Genomic DNA, 14,874 nt, shown 5'->3' with positions numbered 1-14,874 from the left:
CCAATACCAAATCAATCCAGATCACTATAAGGCCTTTACCACCTTACTATAATCAAATTTAATATTTATATCTTATTCTGGGTTTCTTTCTAATCCAAACAAGTTTCCATAATTGGGCCTCTGCCTGCCACACTATACACTCCAAAAAGAAAGCTCCCCTTATGCATTTTGTTAAATTAGTATAAAAATTATAATTAGTCTGAATGGCTCGTAGCAGAACATCATTTCCCCTTTTTTTAATGTTGAATAAATTTCACTTAAAATCCTTTCTTTTATATCGTCCTCTTTGATCACATGTTTCTCTTCTTCCCATGTTTTTTTCTCTATCTCAAATTCAAATGGGATCTGCAGTCCAACTTGTCCTTCTGAAGTGAAATTGTCCAGTTCCTTATCATAAGTCCTTTTTGTCTGTTGATATCAAGTCTTTTTTCCAAAATTAATTGATTATCCAACTATGGGTTTACTTCTTCCACCTCAGTAAGCAGGGCACAAGCCTCTTGTGTGTAAAGTGATGTTTCACTTAGTCCTTGCCTTTTGCCTTGTCGAAACAAAGAGATCTCCTTTGAACAGGCAATTATCTTCTCCGTATTTTCCCAAAAAGTTTCCAAAATATACTTATAAGTAAGATCTACACCAGTTTCCTCCATCTTTATTATCTTTCAAATCCTTATCTTTTTAAAGGAGACTATATTTAAAAAATAATCACAATATCCATCTCCTCCCAGTTTCCTTGCTTTTTTCCTTTATACAAAATGAAAGTCTTTCCAGCGAAGAAAAGATAGCAAATACAATGAATAAATTTGTCAGAGAGTGTCCCTCATAAAGTAATCAAATGTTCAATCCTTCCAGACACCATAAAGATAAAAGCAAACAATATTCTCCAAGTATTATAAAAAATTTTCTTGAGGCTCCCAATATCCAAAAATAAAATCAACCATTAAAACAAAAATAAAATTAATCCTTTGTGCTTCTCTTGCCCCATTTAAAAAGCCGCTTCACCAAAAAAGGGAATAATTCCAAGAAGAAGAAAAAACTTTTCACAGGGATAAAGAAAATAGAGGTGAAAAGAAAAGTCTCACCGAGTTCTCCACGGTGCGTCCATTTGCTTAGCTGATCTTGTGGCTTGCGGTTGGCGCAGCTAAATGATCAGCCATTTTACTGGCCGATCTTTACCCTGTCGGCCCAAAGGAGATACTCGGTGCACAGAGGACGCCGCTGCTCCTCTGCAACATCCGAGAAGCCTCCTCAATGGTAGATGCTCCTCCAGAGCATCTTTTCGACCCTCAAAGGGGTCTACTGGCAGGGGAAACTCGATTGGCAAAGGGACGACTCCCTTCGATCAACCGCACCGCCGCGAACTGGAACAATTAAGAGAAAGATAAAAAGGCAACTGGAACTGAAAAATGTAAGACAGAATGTGAAAATGAACTACTGTATGTAGAAATGATAAACACATGAACACATAAAATGAGTTATGAAGAACATATTAAAATGTATAATTTTTTGTTAAGATTTATGGAAGAAGGACAAGTTAAAGACTGCATGTTAAAATTGGGTATTAATTTTGCTTATAATTTATAGATGGATAAATCACAGAGGATTTGGGATGAAACTGACATTGTAACTGACATTGTATTATAAGTTATAATTATAAGTTAAGAGAGAATTTTTATAAAATGATGTATTATTGGTATATGGCACCAAAGAAATTATCAAGATGTATGAAGGTACCTCAAACCTATGTTAGAAATATGAAAAACTTTAAGAGACATTTTACAGTATCATGGCAGACTGAAAACAACTCTTTTCATTGGGCTTTATGGACAGTCAATCAGAAAAGACATATGGAAGATTTATTTTATATATGGTAACCACAGCACAATTGTGTACAATTATGTACAATGTACAATTATGGATTGCAATAATTCAAAATTGGAAGTTCTATTTCTATTATATTTTGTTATTTCTCCATTTCTTTCTTGTGTATTCTGCTGTCTCCAGGTACAGCAACATCCAATATCCAAGCTTTTTTGTTTTTGTTATTGACAGTTTTTAAGTCTGGCATGTTATGTGGCAGGTCACTGTCTGTTTGAATTCTAAAGAGCACTTTAGCTTCTTCATTTTCTATTATTCTCTGTTTTATGAACCCATTGTTTTTGCTTGCAGACAAATGGCATTTCTTGCAGATCTTCCAATGCACCATCACTTTTTGGGTGCAGAGCATGGTGCATTGTCATTAGTATTCTTGTCTTTCAATCCAAGTTATTAAGTTTTAGCTAAGTTCAATCAATTATTTCAGCTGAGTATTGTATTACAGGCACTGCCCAGATGTTAATTGCCTTTATGATAATTCCTCCACTCAGCTTAGATCTCATGATTTTCTGGACTGGCTGTATGTATATGCTTTTGTGGATAATTATCTAGCTTTTGCATATCCATAGCTTGCCTCTTATAGCAAAATAACACTTCCTGGTTATTTGCAAATTCAAAATATTCATTTCACACAATTCTGTTTGCTTTCTATTTCTTAAATAGTCAACAAAGACTATTGATGCTTTAGAACATTTTAAGTGCTCAGAATAAAATATGATTACTGATATTATTGATCTCAGGATCTGACAAACACACATGATTAGATTCTTATAATAAGCCAATGTGTCTATTATTAGGAAACATTCTATTTTTTTTATAATGGAAATATTTCAAAATATTCGATGGACCAAAAAAAATCAAGATGGCAACCATGATCATAGAATCACAATCATGCCACTTTTATATGTGTTATAAGTACATATGTTAAAGTGGGTAGGACTTCACTGTAGACACCCCTGCTAAGCTAATGATCAAACTGTCATTTTTTTCAACTCTTTGATGTAAATACATTTTATTTTCATTTGGTCTCAACTAAAACCCAAGGGATCTATAATTTCTTAGGGATTTTACTGTAAATAAATTTACCTGGGGAATAAAAAGAAGACAAGACAACTTTTTTCAAAAATATAATTGTTTCTAATTCAGCAGATCAGGATATACATGTTAGGATAACCGCTTATATGTATTATGTTTGTGATTCATGTTTTACCAGTTCTCAATATAAAATGAAGCAATTTGGTACTAGATCCAATGATGTTTTTTGAGGTGAGTTTCTTAGCTTTTTGTTTTCAGTGATCAAAATATAAGATATAATTTTGTCTCTGACTGTAAATCATAGAATCATAGGGCTTGGAGGTCTTCTAGTCCAACCTCTTGCCCAGGACAGAAGTCCTTATTCTATCCTGGACAAATGGTTGTCAAAACTTTCCTTGAAAACCTCCAGCAATGGAGCACCCACAACTTTGGGAGACAAGCTCTTCCATTGATTAACTGTTCTCACTGTCAAAAAAATTCTCCTTAGTTCCAGGTTGGATCTTCCTCTGATGAGCTTCCATCTGTTGCTTCTTGTCCTGCTCTCAGCTGCTTTGGACAATAAATTGACTCCCTCTTTCCTGTGACAGGTATTCGAGTATTAAAAGTCAGCTATCATGTCTTCCAATACTTGAAGAGTTGTAAATATAAATATAATAATAATATTATAAATAAATAAATAAATAATACTTAATTTAATTCATTTTATCACTACATTTTCCCCCTCTAACTCAAGTTTGAAATCCTAAGTGAATTAAAAATGAACTGGTAAATACAATTTATTTAAATGTTATATTTTCAACATACACAACTAGGTATACAGTAGGTATATCCAAGTATGAATATAGTACAGCAAAACTAACTACTAACTTTGCTATTCTTTATTTACTTAGTTGAAAAGAAGCCATGTGCATAATATATCTGAATTGAAACATTACTTCTTTCAGATGGATTCATAAAAACATTCATTAGTAGCCATCTAAACTCATTGTTTTATATAAACAGTATTTCCAATGTTTGAGAAATAAGACAACATATAAGAAGAAGATAGCCAAATAATTCAACAAATCTAAAGTGAATAGTCTAATGTGAAAGGGAATTTCTCCACCTGATAAACAATATATATATTTTCTATGCTTTTATTCTGAAAGCATAATCATAATTATCCTTCTGAGCAGGATAAGCATTTCATATTAAATTCATTGGATATACTACATCTATCAATAGGAGTTTATTAATGGAAGGAAGATGGTTTATAAATTTAATCAATAGAAATATAGTTTAAGAAAAAGCTTCATATATTCCATCTAACATCATGAAACCGATGCAGATATCATAGACTTTTCCCATTTACCCTTGAAAGAAGAACTCTAAAGAACTCTTGTTTGAACAGTTGTTTAAAACTAAACCTTGAACTATAGCCTTCATTTTTTAAAAAAAAATGCCATTTCTGGATATTTAAAGATGTACAATATACACTCAAGCATTAACATCAACATTTGTCATGTGAAACTTCATGTCATGCAAACGGATGACACAAGTCTAAGTAGATAGAAGAAATGGCCTTCCCACAGCTATTTCAATTTTGCATTTTTATTGCATTCCAGGTGAATTATATTTTCTTATATGTATTTGCATAGTTGTCTAATTAAGATTATTATAGGTTATATCAGGTAAATACATATCATAGAACTAATATTTGTAGTGCAAGATATACCTTAATACCAAATAAATCAATGGGATATTGGTCCATCTGGAGTTTTAATAAGCTCAAAAAATAGAATACTTTGGAAAAATAACATCTATCAGTAGAAGGTACACTTTATACAATATAGTTTGTACATTTCCAAAGAATTCCTTCTTTACTCAGTGCACATTACCAAACAGATGTAAATATTAGAAGGAAAGGGGAAAACCCCCAAAGTCTTAAATGTTTTTGCTAATTTATCAATTGGGATATTAAAACTATAAATGCAGTTGCTGTATCTCTTTCTTACATTTTGCAGATGCTGTCCTCTACAGAACCTCAGAACCAAAGCATAACTACATTTCTTATTTTAGGCTTCCCTAATACGAGGAAGGTAGAAATTGCTCTCTTTTTTGTCTTTCTCACTATGTACCTCCTTATTGTGACTGGTAATATCATCATCATCATAACTGTTAATACAGATAACCATCTTCAAACCCCTATGTACTTCTTTTTAGGAAATCTATCTTTACTGGATATAGGGTATACTTCCTCCACTGTTCCTAATTTGCTTTCCATATTATTGATGAATGTGCATACAATTTCCTTGGTAGGCTGCATTTCACAGTCTTATTTTTTCTTTTTCCTTGGGTCAGCTGAATGTTTCCTCCTTGCAGTAATGGCCTATGACCGGTACATAGCCATATGCTACCCACTCAGATATCCAACAATCATGAATAGAAGAATATGTGTTATTTTTGTGATTATTTGCTGGATAAGTGGTTGCCTATCTCCTTTGGTAGCTGCTCTTATGTTAATAAACTTACCATTTTGTGGACCAAAGGTAATTAATCATTTCTTTTGTGATATTCCACCATTATTGAAATTGGCTTGCATAGATACATCACAAATACAGCAGATTGTTTTTCTACTTTCAGCAATGGTGATTCTGAGTACTTTTCTCTGCACCATTATTTCTTATATTTATATTGGTATAACTATATTGAAAATACCATCTTCACATGGTCGTCACAAGGCTTTCTCCACTTGTGCCTCTCATCTGACTGTTGTTTCATTATATTATGGAACTGTTATTTTTATGTATGTAAGTCCAACCACCCGTTCATCCTTTGACCTGAACAAAGTAATAGCTGTGATATACAGTGTGGTTACTCCAATGCTCAACCCAATGATTTACACATTGAGGAACCAAGATATGAAAACAGCCTTGACAAGAATAATCTTCAGAATAAGGATCAGAAAGAAAGAACTTGATTTATCCAAGGAATTCCATCTATAAGCACATCTTGTTGGAAGTAAAAAAAAATGATTTGGTCTTTAATCTAAAGGTTATCAAATTGATTTATTTCTAAACTATTGTGCATATTATTATTTTATTTTGTCTGAAAATATGTTTGCCTTCAAATTCTTTTTATATATGTTGATTTTTTTGTCTGGAAAATTTGTTGTGATATCCAAGGATAGGGTAAACTGATTCAAAATTATATTACTTGGGTCATCAGATTAGAAAAATAGAAAAAAATATATTCAGAAACCACTTCAGAAATTGGGTAATTTGATTAAAGCCTCACTTTAAAGTTTTTAGAGAGTTTTAAATACTTCAAAACTCCCCAAAACACATCAGAAGTTTTATTTGTGAAATATGTTTTCTCTAAAATGAGCTACATCAGAGAATACTTATGATAACCAGTTTAAAAGGAAAAGAGTTCAGTACTACCTGAGGTGCTAATTTTCAATCATAGAGACAGAAAAATATATAGATGTTTTTACCATGGATGAGAACCATATGACCATCCCAATGAGGCTAAATTGAATGTATAATGTTCAAGATGTTTGCTGTATAAATAATGCCTACATGGTTGGCTCAAGTCAGCACATGAAAACATACGTAAAAATATAGTTTTAAGGACCACATTTGAAGGGGTTTCAGAGTTATTGGCTAAAATCTTTAAGACATTTTAATTGGTTCTATGATAAAAAATTTAGGAAGATAACATCACAATTCTTCTTCCTGATTTAGGTGTAGACAGTTTGCTGATTTAGGTGCAGAATGTCAAGGTCCTCAAATAAATAATTTTAGTTTCTAGAATAGCAATATAAGAAACAGGAATATTGTATCTTGAAAAATAGATCCTGTTCTCTTGACAATCAAACGTTTTTGATAATGCTATCCACTATACAATCTGAGCAACTGCCTGGATCAACATTTTATTTCAACAGCTCAGTCTTCATTTTATAGTGTCATTGCTTTGTAGGATTACTCAACTCTGCCCTATCAAATAATGCTGGTTAAAATGAAGGAACTGAATTTTTTGCAGTCTTTAGGGGAATGTAAAGGATACTGCAATGTAACATTAATAAAAGGAAAAACACCAAATGCAAAATAATAATAATAATAATAATAATAATAATAATAATAATAATAATAATAATAATAATAATAATAATAAACAACTAAGAGGATTTTTCAAATATCCAATATGCCCATAAAATAAACTCAAGATATTCATAAAGAAGACAATTATCAGTACTATGTAAGATAAAAAAACAAAACAAATCAAGAAATGTCATATTTAAAGAGCAAATGGAAACTACTGAAAGTAGAAAGGAAGCAAATTTAACTAGTTCAAGACATTCCATCCAAAATATTATGGACGCAAAAAAAAAGCCTGCTCTGTCTTGAGCAAACAAAAAGACATCTTGCAACTTACAGAATGATTTTTTAGCCTTTCGCTGAAAAACCTGTCCCAAATTGTATTTTTTTTTAATACTTTCAGTACAAATATCAACTGGCTTTACAAAGCATACCCACTTCATTATTATTTTTATCAGGAAGTATGTGTACTAATGTATAATAATAATAAATATTAAAATGCTATCAAAAATAAAACATTTTGAATCAACAAAACTTTAATGTCGATGTTACTAAAGTAATATTGGTTTTAGACTCCTGATCAATGCATATTCAGTAGAGTTTAATTATTGGCTGGTGTCATTGTCATTGGGGAATGTGACATACTTGTTACTAAACTACTTTTTCTAAAGTTTGTTTAAAATATATATTTCTTCTTACTTAATCTAAATTAAAGCCCAAGAGATTGATAATCTCCACAGAGATGTTATTGTAGCTAATTCCATTTAGCCTCAGTGCCAGTGCTCACTTTCTTTGGCCAGAAAAAGAAAAGTAATCTTTCCTTCCAGAAATTCTGTCATCTCTCATTTAACTGCTGAACTCATTAAGAAGTAACTTCATTAAAATGTGTCTGTTTATAAGTATTATGCTCATATTTCATAATGCAGCATTTCTTCAAACTTCAAATCAGCCCTCAACAACCCCCAAAAGATCTTTTTAAGTTTATGAGGTAAGATTTTGAGTTTCCATTTTCAGGGAACTTAATATAGAGTGAATATTTGACATCTCATATTAAATACAAGGGGGGAAATGTAGTGAAAGGGGAATATATTTTCTTTTTTTGTTTGCTTCACTTCCTTCACTCCATGGAAAGTCCTCCTTCCTTCAAAACAGTAAAATTTGAAATGCTTTAAACATATTTAAATCAATGGGCTGTCAGTTCATTTGACAATTTATTAATGATTGCAAAAAAGAATTACAACAGTTTGTACAAAACTGAACAGAATAGATCAGCAGAGAATGGAATGGAATGGGTCAGAACAAAAAAGAACAGAACAGAAAAGTAATACTAATAATAATAAAGTTGGAAGGAACCTTGGAGGTCTTCCAGTCCAACCCCCTGCTCAGGCAATAAACCCTATACCTTTTCAGACAAGTGGTCATCCAGTCTCTTCTTAAAAACTTCCAGTGTTGGTACATTCAAAACTTCTGGAGGCAGGCTGTTCCACTGATTAACTGTCAGGAAATCTCTCCTTAATTATAGGTTGCTTCTCTCCTTGATTAGTTTCCATCCATTGTTTCTTGTCCTGCCTTAAGGTTCTTTGGAGAATAGCTTGACTCCCTTTTCTTTGTGGCAACCCCTGAGATATTGGAACACTGCCATCATGTCACCCTAGTCCTTCTTTCATTAAATTAGACAGACCCAATTCCAGCAACCATTCTTTACATGTTTTACCCTCCAGTCCTCTGATCATCTTTGTTGCTCTGTTCTGTACTCTTTCTAGAGTCTCAATATCTTTTTTACATCATGGTGACCAAAACTGGATGCAGTATTCCAAGTGTGGCCTTACCAAGGCATTATAAAATGGTATTAACACTTCACGTGATCTTGATTCTATCCCTCTGTTAATGCAGCCTAGAACTGTGTTGGCTTTTTTTGGCAGATATAGCACATTGCTGGCTCATATTTAAGTGATTGTCCATTAGGATCCCAAGATCCCTCTCACAGTTACTATTATTGAGCAGGGTACCACCTATACTGTACCTATGCATTTGGTTTTTTGCATTTGCCTAAATGTAGAACCTTACTTTTTTCATGATTGAATTTCATTTTGTTACATAGTGCCCAGTGTTCAAGACTGTTGAAATTCTTCTGCATCTTAAGCCTATTTTCTGGAATGTTGGCTATTCTTGCCAGTTTGGTGTCGTCTGCAAATTTGATGAGTTCCCTATCTATCCCTTCATCTAAATCATTGATGAAGATGTTGAAGAGCACTGGGCCCAAAACAGAGCCCTGGGGCACCTCACTGCACACTTCCCTCCAGGTTTATTTGATGAAGTGTGATTAGACACACAAGGAATTTATCTCCAGTGCAGAAGATGTATATAGAAAATGTATCATTGGAAGATGTATCTGTAATGAATTGCATGGAATGCAATATGTTTGCATACATTTTACACTTTTCCAAACAACTGCTTCTCAGTTCAGTATACTAGGGGAAAATGTAAAAGTCTTGAATGTTGTAGTTAATTTATTAAATAATTAAATGAAATATTAATTGATTAATAATAATATTTTTTTAAATTTAACCACAGTGTTTCTGGCTTATATCTCTTCTTACATTTTGCAGATGCTGTCCTCTACAGAATCTCAGAACCAGAGCATAAATATGTTTCTTATTTTGGGCTTCCCTAATACGAGGAAGGTAGAAATTGCTCTCTTTTTTGTCTTTCTCACTATGTACCTCCTTACTGTGACTGGTAATATCATCATCATCATAACTGTTAATACAGATAACCATCTTCAAACCCCTATGTACTTCTTTTTGGGAAATTTATCATTACTGGATATAGGGTATACTTCTTCAACTGTCCCTAAATTGCTTTCCATACTTTTGATGAATGTGCACCTAATTTCCTTAGTTGGATGCCTTTTGCAATCCTACTTTTTCTTCTTCTTTGGGTCAGCTGAATGTTTCCTCCTTTCAGTGATGGCCTATGACCGATACATGGCCATATGCTACCCACTCAGATATCCAATAATCATGAATAGAAGAATATGCATTGTTTTTGTGATTGTTTGCTGGATAAGTGGCTGTGTAGCTCCTTTGATAGCTGCCATTATGGTAATAAATTTACCATTTTGTGGAACAAACATAATCAATCATTTCTTTTGCGATATTCCACCATTATTAAAACTGGCTTGTATTGATACATCATTGATACAGCAGATTACCTTCTTGCTTTCAGCAATGGTGATTCTGAGTACTTTTCTCTGCACCATTATTTCTTATATTTATATTGGTATAACTATATTGAAAATACCATCTTCACATGGTCGTCATAAGGCTTTTTCCACTTGTGCCTCTCATCTGACTGTTGTTTCATTATATTATGGAACTGTTATTTTTATGTATGTAAGTCCAACCACCCGTTCATCCTTTGACCTGAATAAAGTAATAGCTGTGATATACAGTGTGGTTACTCCAATGCTCAACCCAATGATCTACACATTGCGGAACCAAGATATGAAAACTGCTTTAAAAAGAATGTTCAGAATGCTGATAAATAGGAAAGAATTTGAATTATCTAATTGATTCCATTTGTTGCAAATATTTGTTCTGGAGGAAAATATGCAAGATATATGATTCCTTCCTTCCTTCCTTCCTTCCTTCCTTCCTTCTTTCCTTCCTTCCTTCCTTCCTTCCTTCCTTCCTTCTATAATACCATCTATAATACAATATTTAATTGTATCTTTATTTATCAATATTTCATTCTTCTCACTTAAATCATTCTTGAATAGTCCATCTCATAAATTTTGATTGTAATTAAGTGTTGCTACTTTCATGAATACTACTGTACATTAATGATAAACAAACCTGACTTTCTATACATGACATGGTTATCTAACACTTATCTCTTACACCTTATCATATCATTTCAGCTGATTAATGATTATATTTTATTTAGATTACACTTTGAGAACAAATATTTACATTAATTGTAAAGGGGAATAAGCTGCTAAAACAATTTTGGATTTTTGTTATGAGCAAAGCCAGAAAAAGAACATTTGGTGCACACACAAGCATGCATTGTTGGCCTGGGCAGATCTATTTACTACCCAAACTTGGGAGTACAATTCTGTTACTTTAGAACAGGGGTAGGTAACCTTGGCTCTTTTATGACTTGTAGATTTCAACTCCCAGAATTCCTGAGCCAGGAATTCTGGGAATTGAAGTCCACGAGTCATAAAAGAGCTAAGGTTGCCTACCCCTGCTTTAGAAAATACTTTTTTGCTAGACTGAACAGACACAATATGTAGACAATTCTTATTTTTTATATTATCAGTAAGTTCAAACTCTTTTGTTGTCTTTTAAATTCCAGGATCTGATGTTTTAATCCTGGAGTTCCAAAACTATAAGCCACCGACTTTGAAAATTAAAGACATGTGGAAAAATTGTTTTTATTTAAGATTTCATTGCTGTTTTATTCTACTTTAAATGCACTGTATAAATGGCCTTCATTTAAAGTAGGCAGATTGTAATATGCTAAGCAAAAAAATGCAACCATGTAATAAATATTTTTTACAAAAACAGAAAATGTTGTATTATTAAATAACACAATACTAAACAGAATGAAACTATATTATATTTGCTAAATCAATTTACATGCATCTGGAATACTGAGAATATACATGTGTACTTTGTACATTTTTGAAGGTACATTAACTGGAAAAGCAAAAAAAAATAATTTTAATATCCAAGCCAGGAAAAAAACCAATAATATATGGCCAAATCTTGTTAAACCCATTCATAATGATTAAACATTCTACTAGCAATACTCAGGAATAATAATTTAATACTTATATATCATAATGTACTGTTATATCTACATCATCTCTCTCTCCCTCTCTTTCTCTTTCTGTCTCTCTCTCTCTCTCACACACACACACCTTTATTTCTGTTTAAATATTCAAATGTCATACATTATTTGCAATTTGCATTTTGTTATATGACATTTGAGTATTATTAAAGAAATATTATCTGCAATTTAGCAGTTAGTTAATCACTAAAGTCATCTTTCACAAATTAGTCACTAAAGTGGAAAAGACAATAAAAAGAATTCATTGATTCCAAGTAGAGAATGATTTTAGACGTTTCATCTTCAAATTCATAGCAGTCACTTCTGACTCAATCAATCAATCAGAATAGAGCTGGAAGGGACCTTGGATGTCCTCTAATATAAACCCCTGGTCAAGCAGAAGACCAATACCATTCAAGACAGGTGTCTTTCCAATCTCTTCTTAAAAATCTCCAGTGATGAAAAATCTACAACTTCTGAAGGCAAGGTTAATTGATTAATTGTCCTCACTGTTAATTTTCTTCACTGTTGGGAAGTTTCTCCTTAGTTCCAGATTGCTTCTCTCCTTGGTTAGTTTCCACCCATTGTTTCTTGTCCTGCCATCCCACATGCTTTGGTAAATAAGATGAACCCCTCCTCTTTGTGGCAATTTCTCAAATACTGGAATATTGCTATCCTGTCATCCCTAGTCCTTCTTTTCTCTAGACTAACCAAACCCAAATCCTGCAACCGTTCTTCATATATTTTAGTTTCCTGGCCTCTAATCATCTTAGTTCCTTCTCTTTGCACTTTTTCCAAAGTCTCAACATCTTTTTTGTAATGTGGTGACCAAGTGTGCAGTATTCCAAGTGTGCTCTTACTAAGGTTTTATAAAGTGGTACTAATACTTCATGTGATTTTGATTCTATGTCTCCATTTATAAAACCAAAGATTGTATTAGCCTTTTACACATTGCTGGCTTATGTTTAAGTGATCGTCCACCCGGACTCCAAGATCTCTCTCACAGTTACTGTTTTTGAGCCAGATTTCTCCTAATCTGTACTTGTACATTTAGTTTCTCCTGTGAAGTTTAAAACCTTGCTTTTCTCACATTAAATTTCATGTTGTTGGATAGGGCCCATTGTTCAACTCTGTCAAGATCTTTTTGGATCCTGAGCTTGTTTTCTGGGGTGTTGGCTATTCCTGCCAGCTTAGAATTCCCTTTTTATTCCCTCATCTATGTCAATTATGAAGATATTGAAGAGTAATGGGCCTAAGAAGGAATCATATGGCACCTGACTTCTTATTTCCCTCCATGTAGATGTAGTACCATTAAGGACAACTTGTTGAGTATGGTTTGTCAGCCAGTTATAAAACCATCTGGTAGTGATGCTGCCTATCCCACATTTTTCTAGCTTACCAAGAAGTAGGTTTTGGTCTATTTTGTTGAATGCCTTCCTGAAGTCTAAGTATACTATATGCACAGCATTTTGCTGGTCTACTAATTTAGTCAGTTTGTCAAAGAATGAAGTAAGATTGGTTTGGCATGATCTTTTTTTAAGAAACCCATGTTGGCTTTTAGTTATAACTTTGTTTCTAGATGTTCTCAGATCTGTTTTTCAATTATCTTTTCCAGTATCTTCCCAGGTATTAGGCTGATTGATTTTAGTTTCCTGGGATTGTTTGCTTGTTTTTCCTTTTTTGAAGATGGGAACCATATTAGCTCTCTTCAATCCTCAGATAATTCCCCAGTGTTCCAGGATTTTTGAAAGTTATGGTACAATGGTTCTGAGATAACATTTGCCAGCTCCTTCAGAACTCTGGGATGTAAACAATCAGGTTCCAGTGATTTAGGTTCATCAAGATCAGATATTGTTCTCTAACCATTTTCTTGCTCATTTTAATTTTTATTTCTAGTCTGTCTTTTATGGTTAGGTTTTTGGTAGGTTGGGCTATAGTTTCTTTGTGTGTGAAAAATGATGCAAAGAATGACTTAAGTAGCTCTGCTTTCTCTCTACTGCCTGTTACTTCCTTGTCATCTTCTCTCTTAAGTGGACCTACTGTTTCCTTCTTTGCAGATTCGGGCTATATGCTAGTATTCTGCCTTAGTTATGTATTTCTCTTCCCATTTTTTGTACTTGTCTTTTTTATCTTTCAATTTGCCTACAGAGGGAATAGGTTGACAGATGGCGCCATAGCTACTGCCTTACATTCTGTAGTGAGTCATCTGGAGAAACCTGGAAACTATGTCAGGATGCTTTTCAGGAGAAACCTGGAAACTATGTCAGAAAGCTCAGCTTTCAATATTATTCTCCCGAGCATCCTTATCGAAAAGCTGACTAACTTGGATTTTTTCCCCTCCATCTGTGACTGGATCAAAGACATTCTGAGAGACCGGCCACAAACAGTGAGAGTCGGGTCTGTCACATCCACCTCCCTGAAGCTTTGCACTGACTCGCCACAGGGCTGTGTGCTTAGTCCCTACCTGTACTCACTGTACACACATGATTGTGTATCGTCTGACCCATCCACTCTAATCATTAAGTATTGGGTCTTATTACAGGTGGAGATGAAACAGCGTACAGGGGGAGGTACAAAAACTATCCTCATGGTGTCTAGAAAACAACTTGCACCTGAACATCAGCAAAACAAAGGAGATGGTGTTAGACTTCCAGAAGAAAAGAGAGGAACCTGCCCCACTTTACATCAGAGGGGGCTGTGTGGAGAGAGTTTCCTCCTTTAAATTCCTGGGAGTCTACCTCAGCAAAGACCTTACCTGGAAAATCAACACAACCCAGGTGGCCAGAAAGGCCCAACAGAGACTCCACTTCCTCTTGCAAAAGAACAAAGTGGAACAATGACTGATGACCTTCTTTTACCGGTCCACTATAGAAACCGTCCTCTCACATTGTATTATGGTGTGGTAGGCTGGCTTGACAGCCGTGGATAGAAAGACACTACAGAGGGTGGTGAGCACATCGTGGGCTGTCCCCTGATACCACTAGATGACATCACCAGGGCCTGCTGCCTTAGAAGAGTGAGGAAAATCCTCAAGGACAACTCACACCCT

General features: G+C 33.9%; 2 protein-coding genes across 2 annotated transcripts; both read left to right on the top strand.

Moving 5' to 3' along the window:
• The first annotated feature begins 5,018 nt into the window (after positions 1 to 5,018).
• LOC107282327 (olfactory receptor 6M1-like) lies at positions 5,019 to 5,891 on the top strand. The gene has a single exon (XM_029282992.1). The coding sequence runs from the start codon at positions 5,019 to 5,021 to the stop codon at positions 5,889 to 5,891; it is 873 nt and encodes a 290-aa protein (XP_029138825.1).
• A 3,704-nt stretch (positions 5,892 to 9,595) lies between these two features.
• Positions 9,596 to 10,561, top strand: LOC107282326 (olfactory receptor 6M1-like). Its single transcript, XM_029282991.1, has one exon. It carries the CDS (start codon positions 9,596 to 9,598, stop codon positions 10,559 to 10,561), a length of 966 nt encoding a protein of 321 aa, XP_029138824.1.
• Positions 10,562 to 14,874: the final 4,313 nt, after the last annotated feature.

This window comes from Protobothrops mucrosquamatus, unplaced genomic scaffold, assembly GCF_001527695.2.
Source record: "Protobothrops mucrosquamatus isolate PMUCROS unplaced genomic scaffold, P.Mucros_1.0 scaffold7, whole genome shotgun sequence".
NCBI lineage: Eukaryota > Metazoa > Chordata > Lepidosauria > Squamata > Viperidae > Protobothrops > Protobothrops mucrosquamatus.
This window is presented reverse-complemented; position numbering and strand designations above follow the sequence as displayed.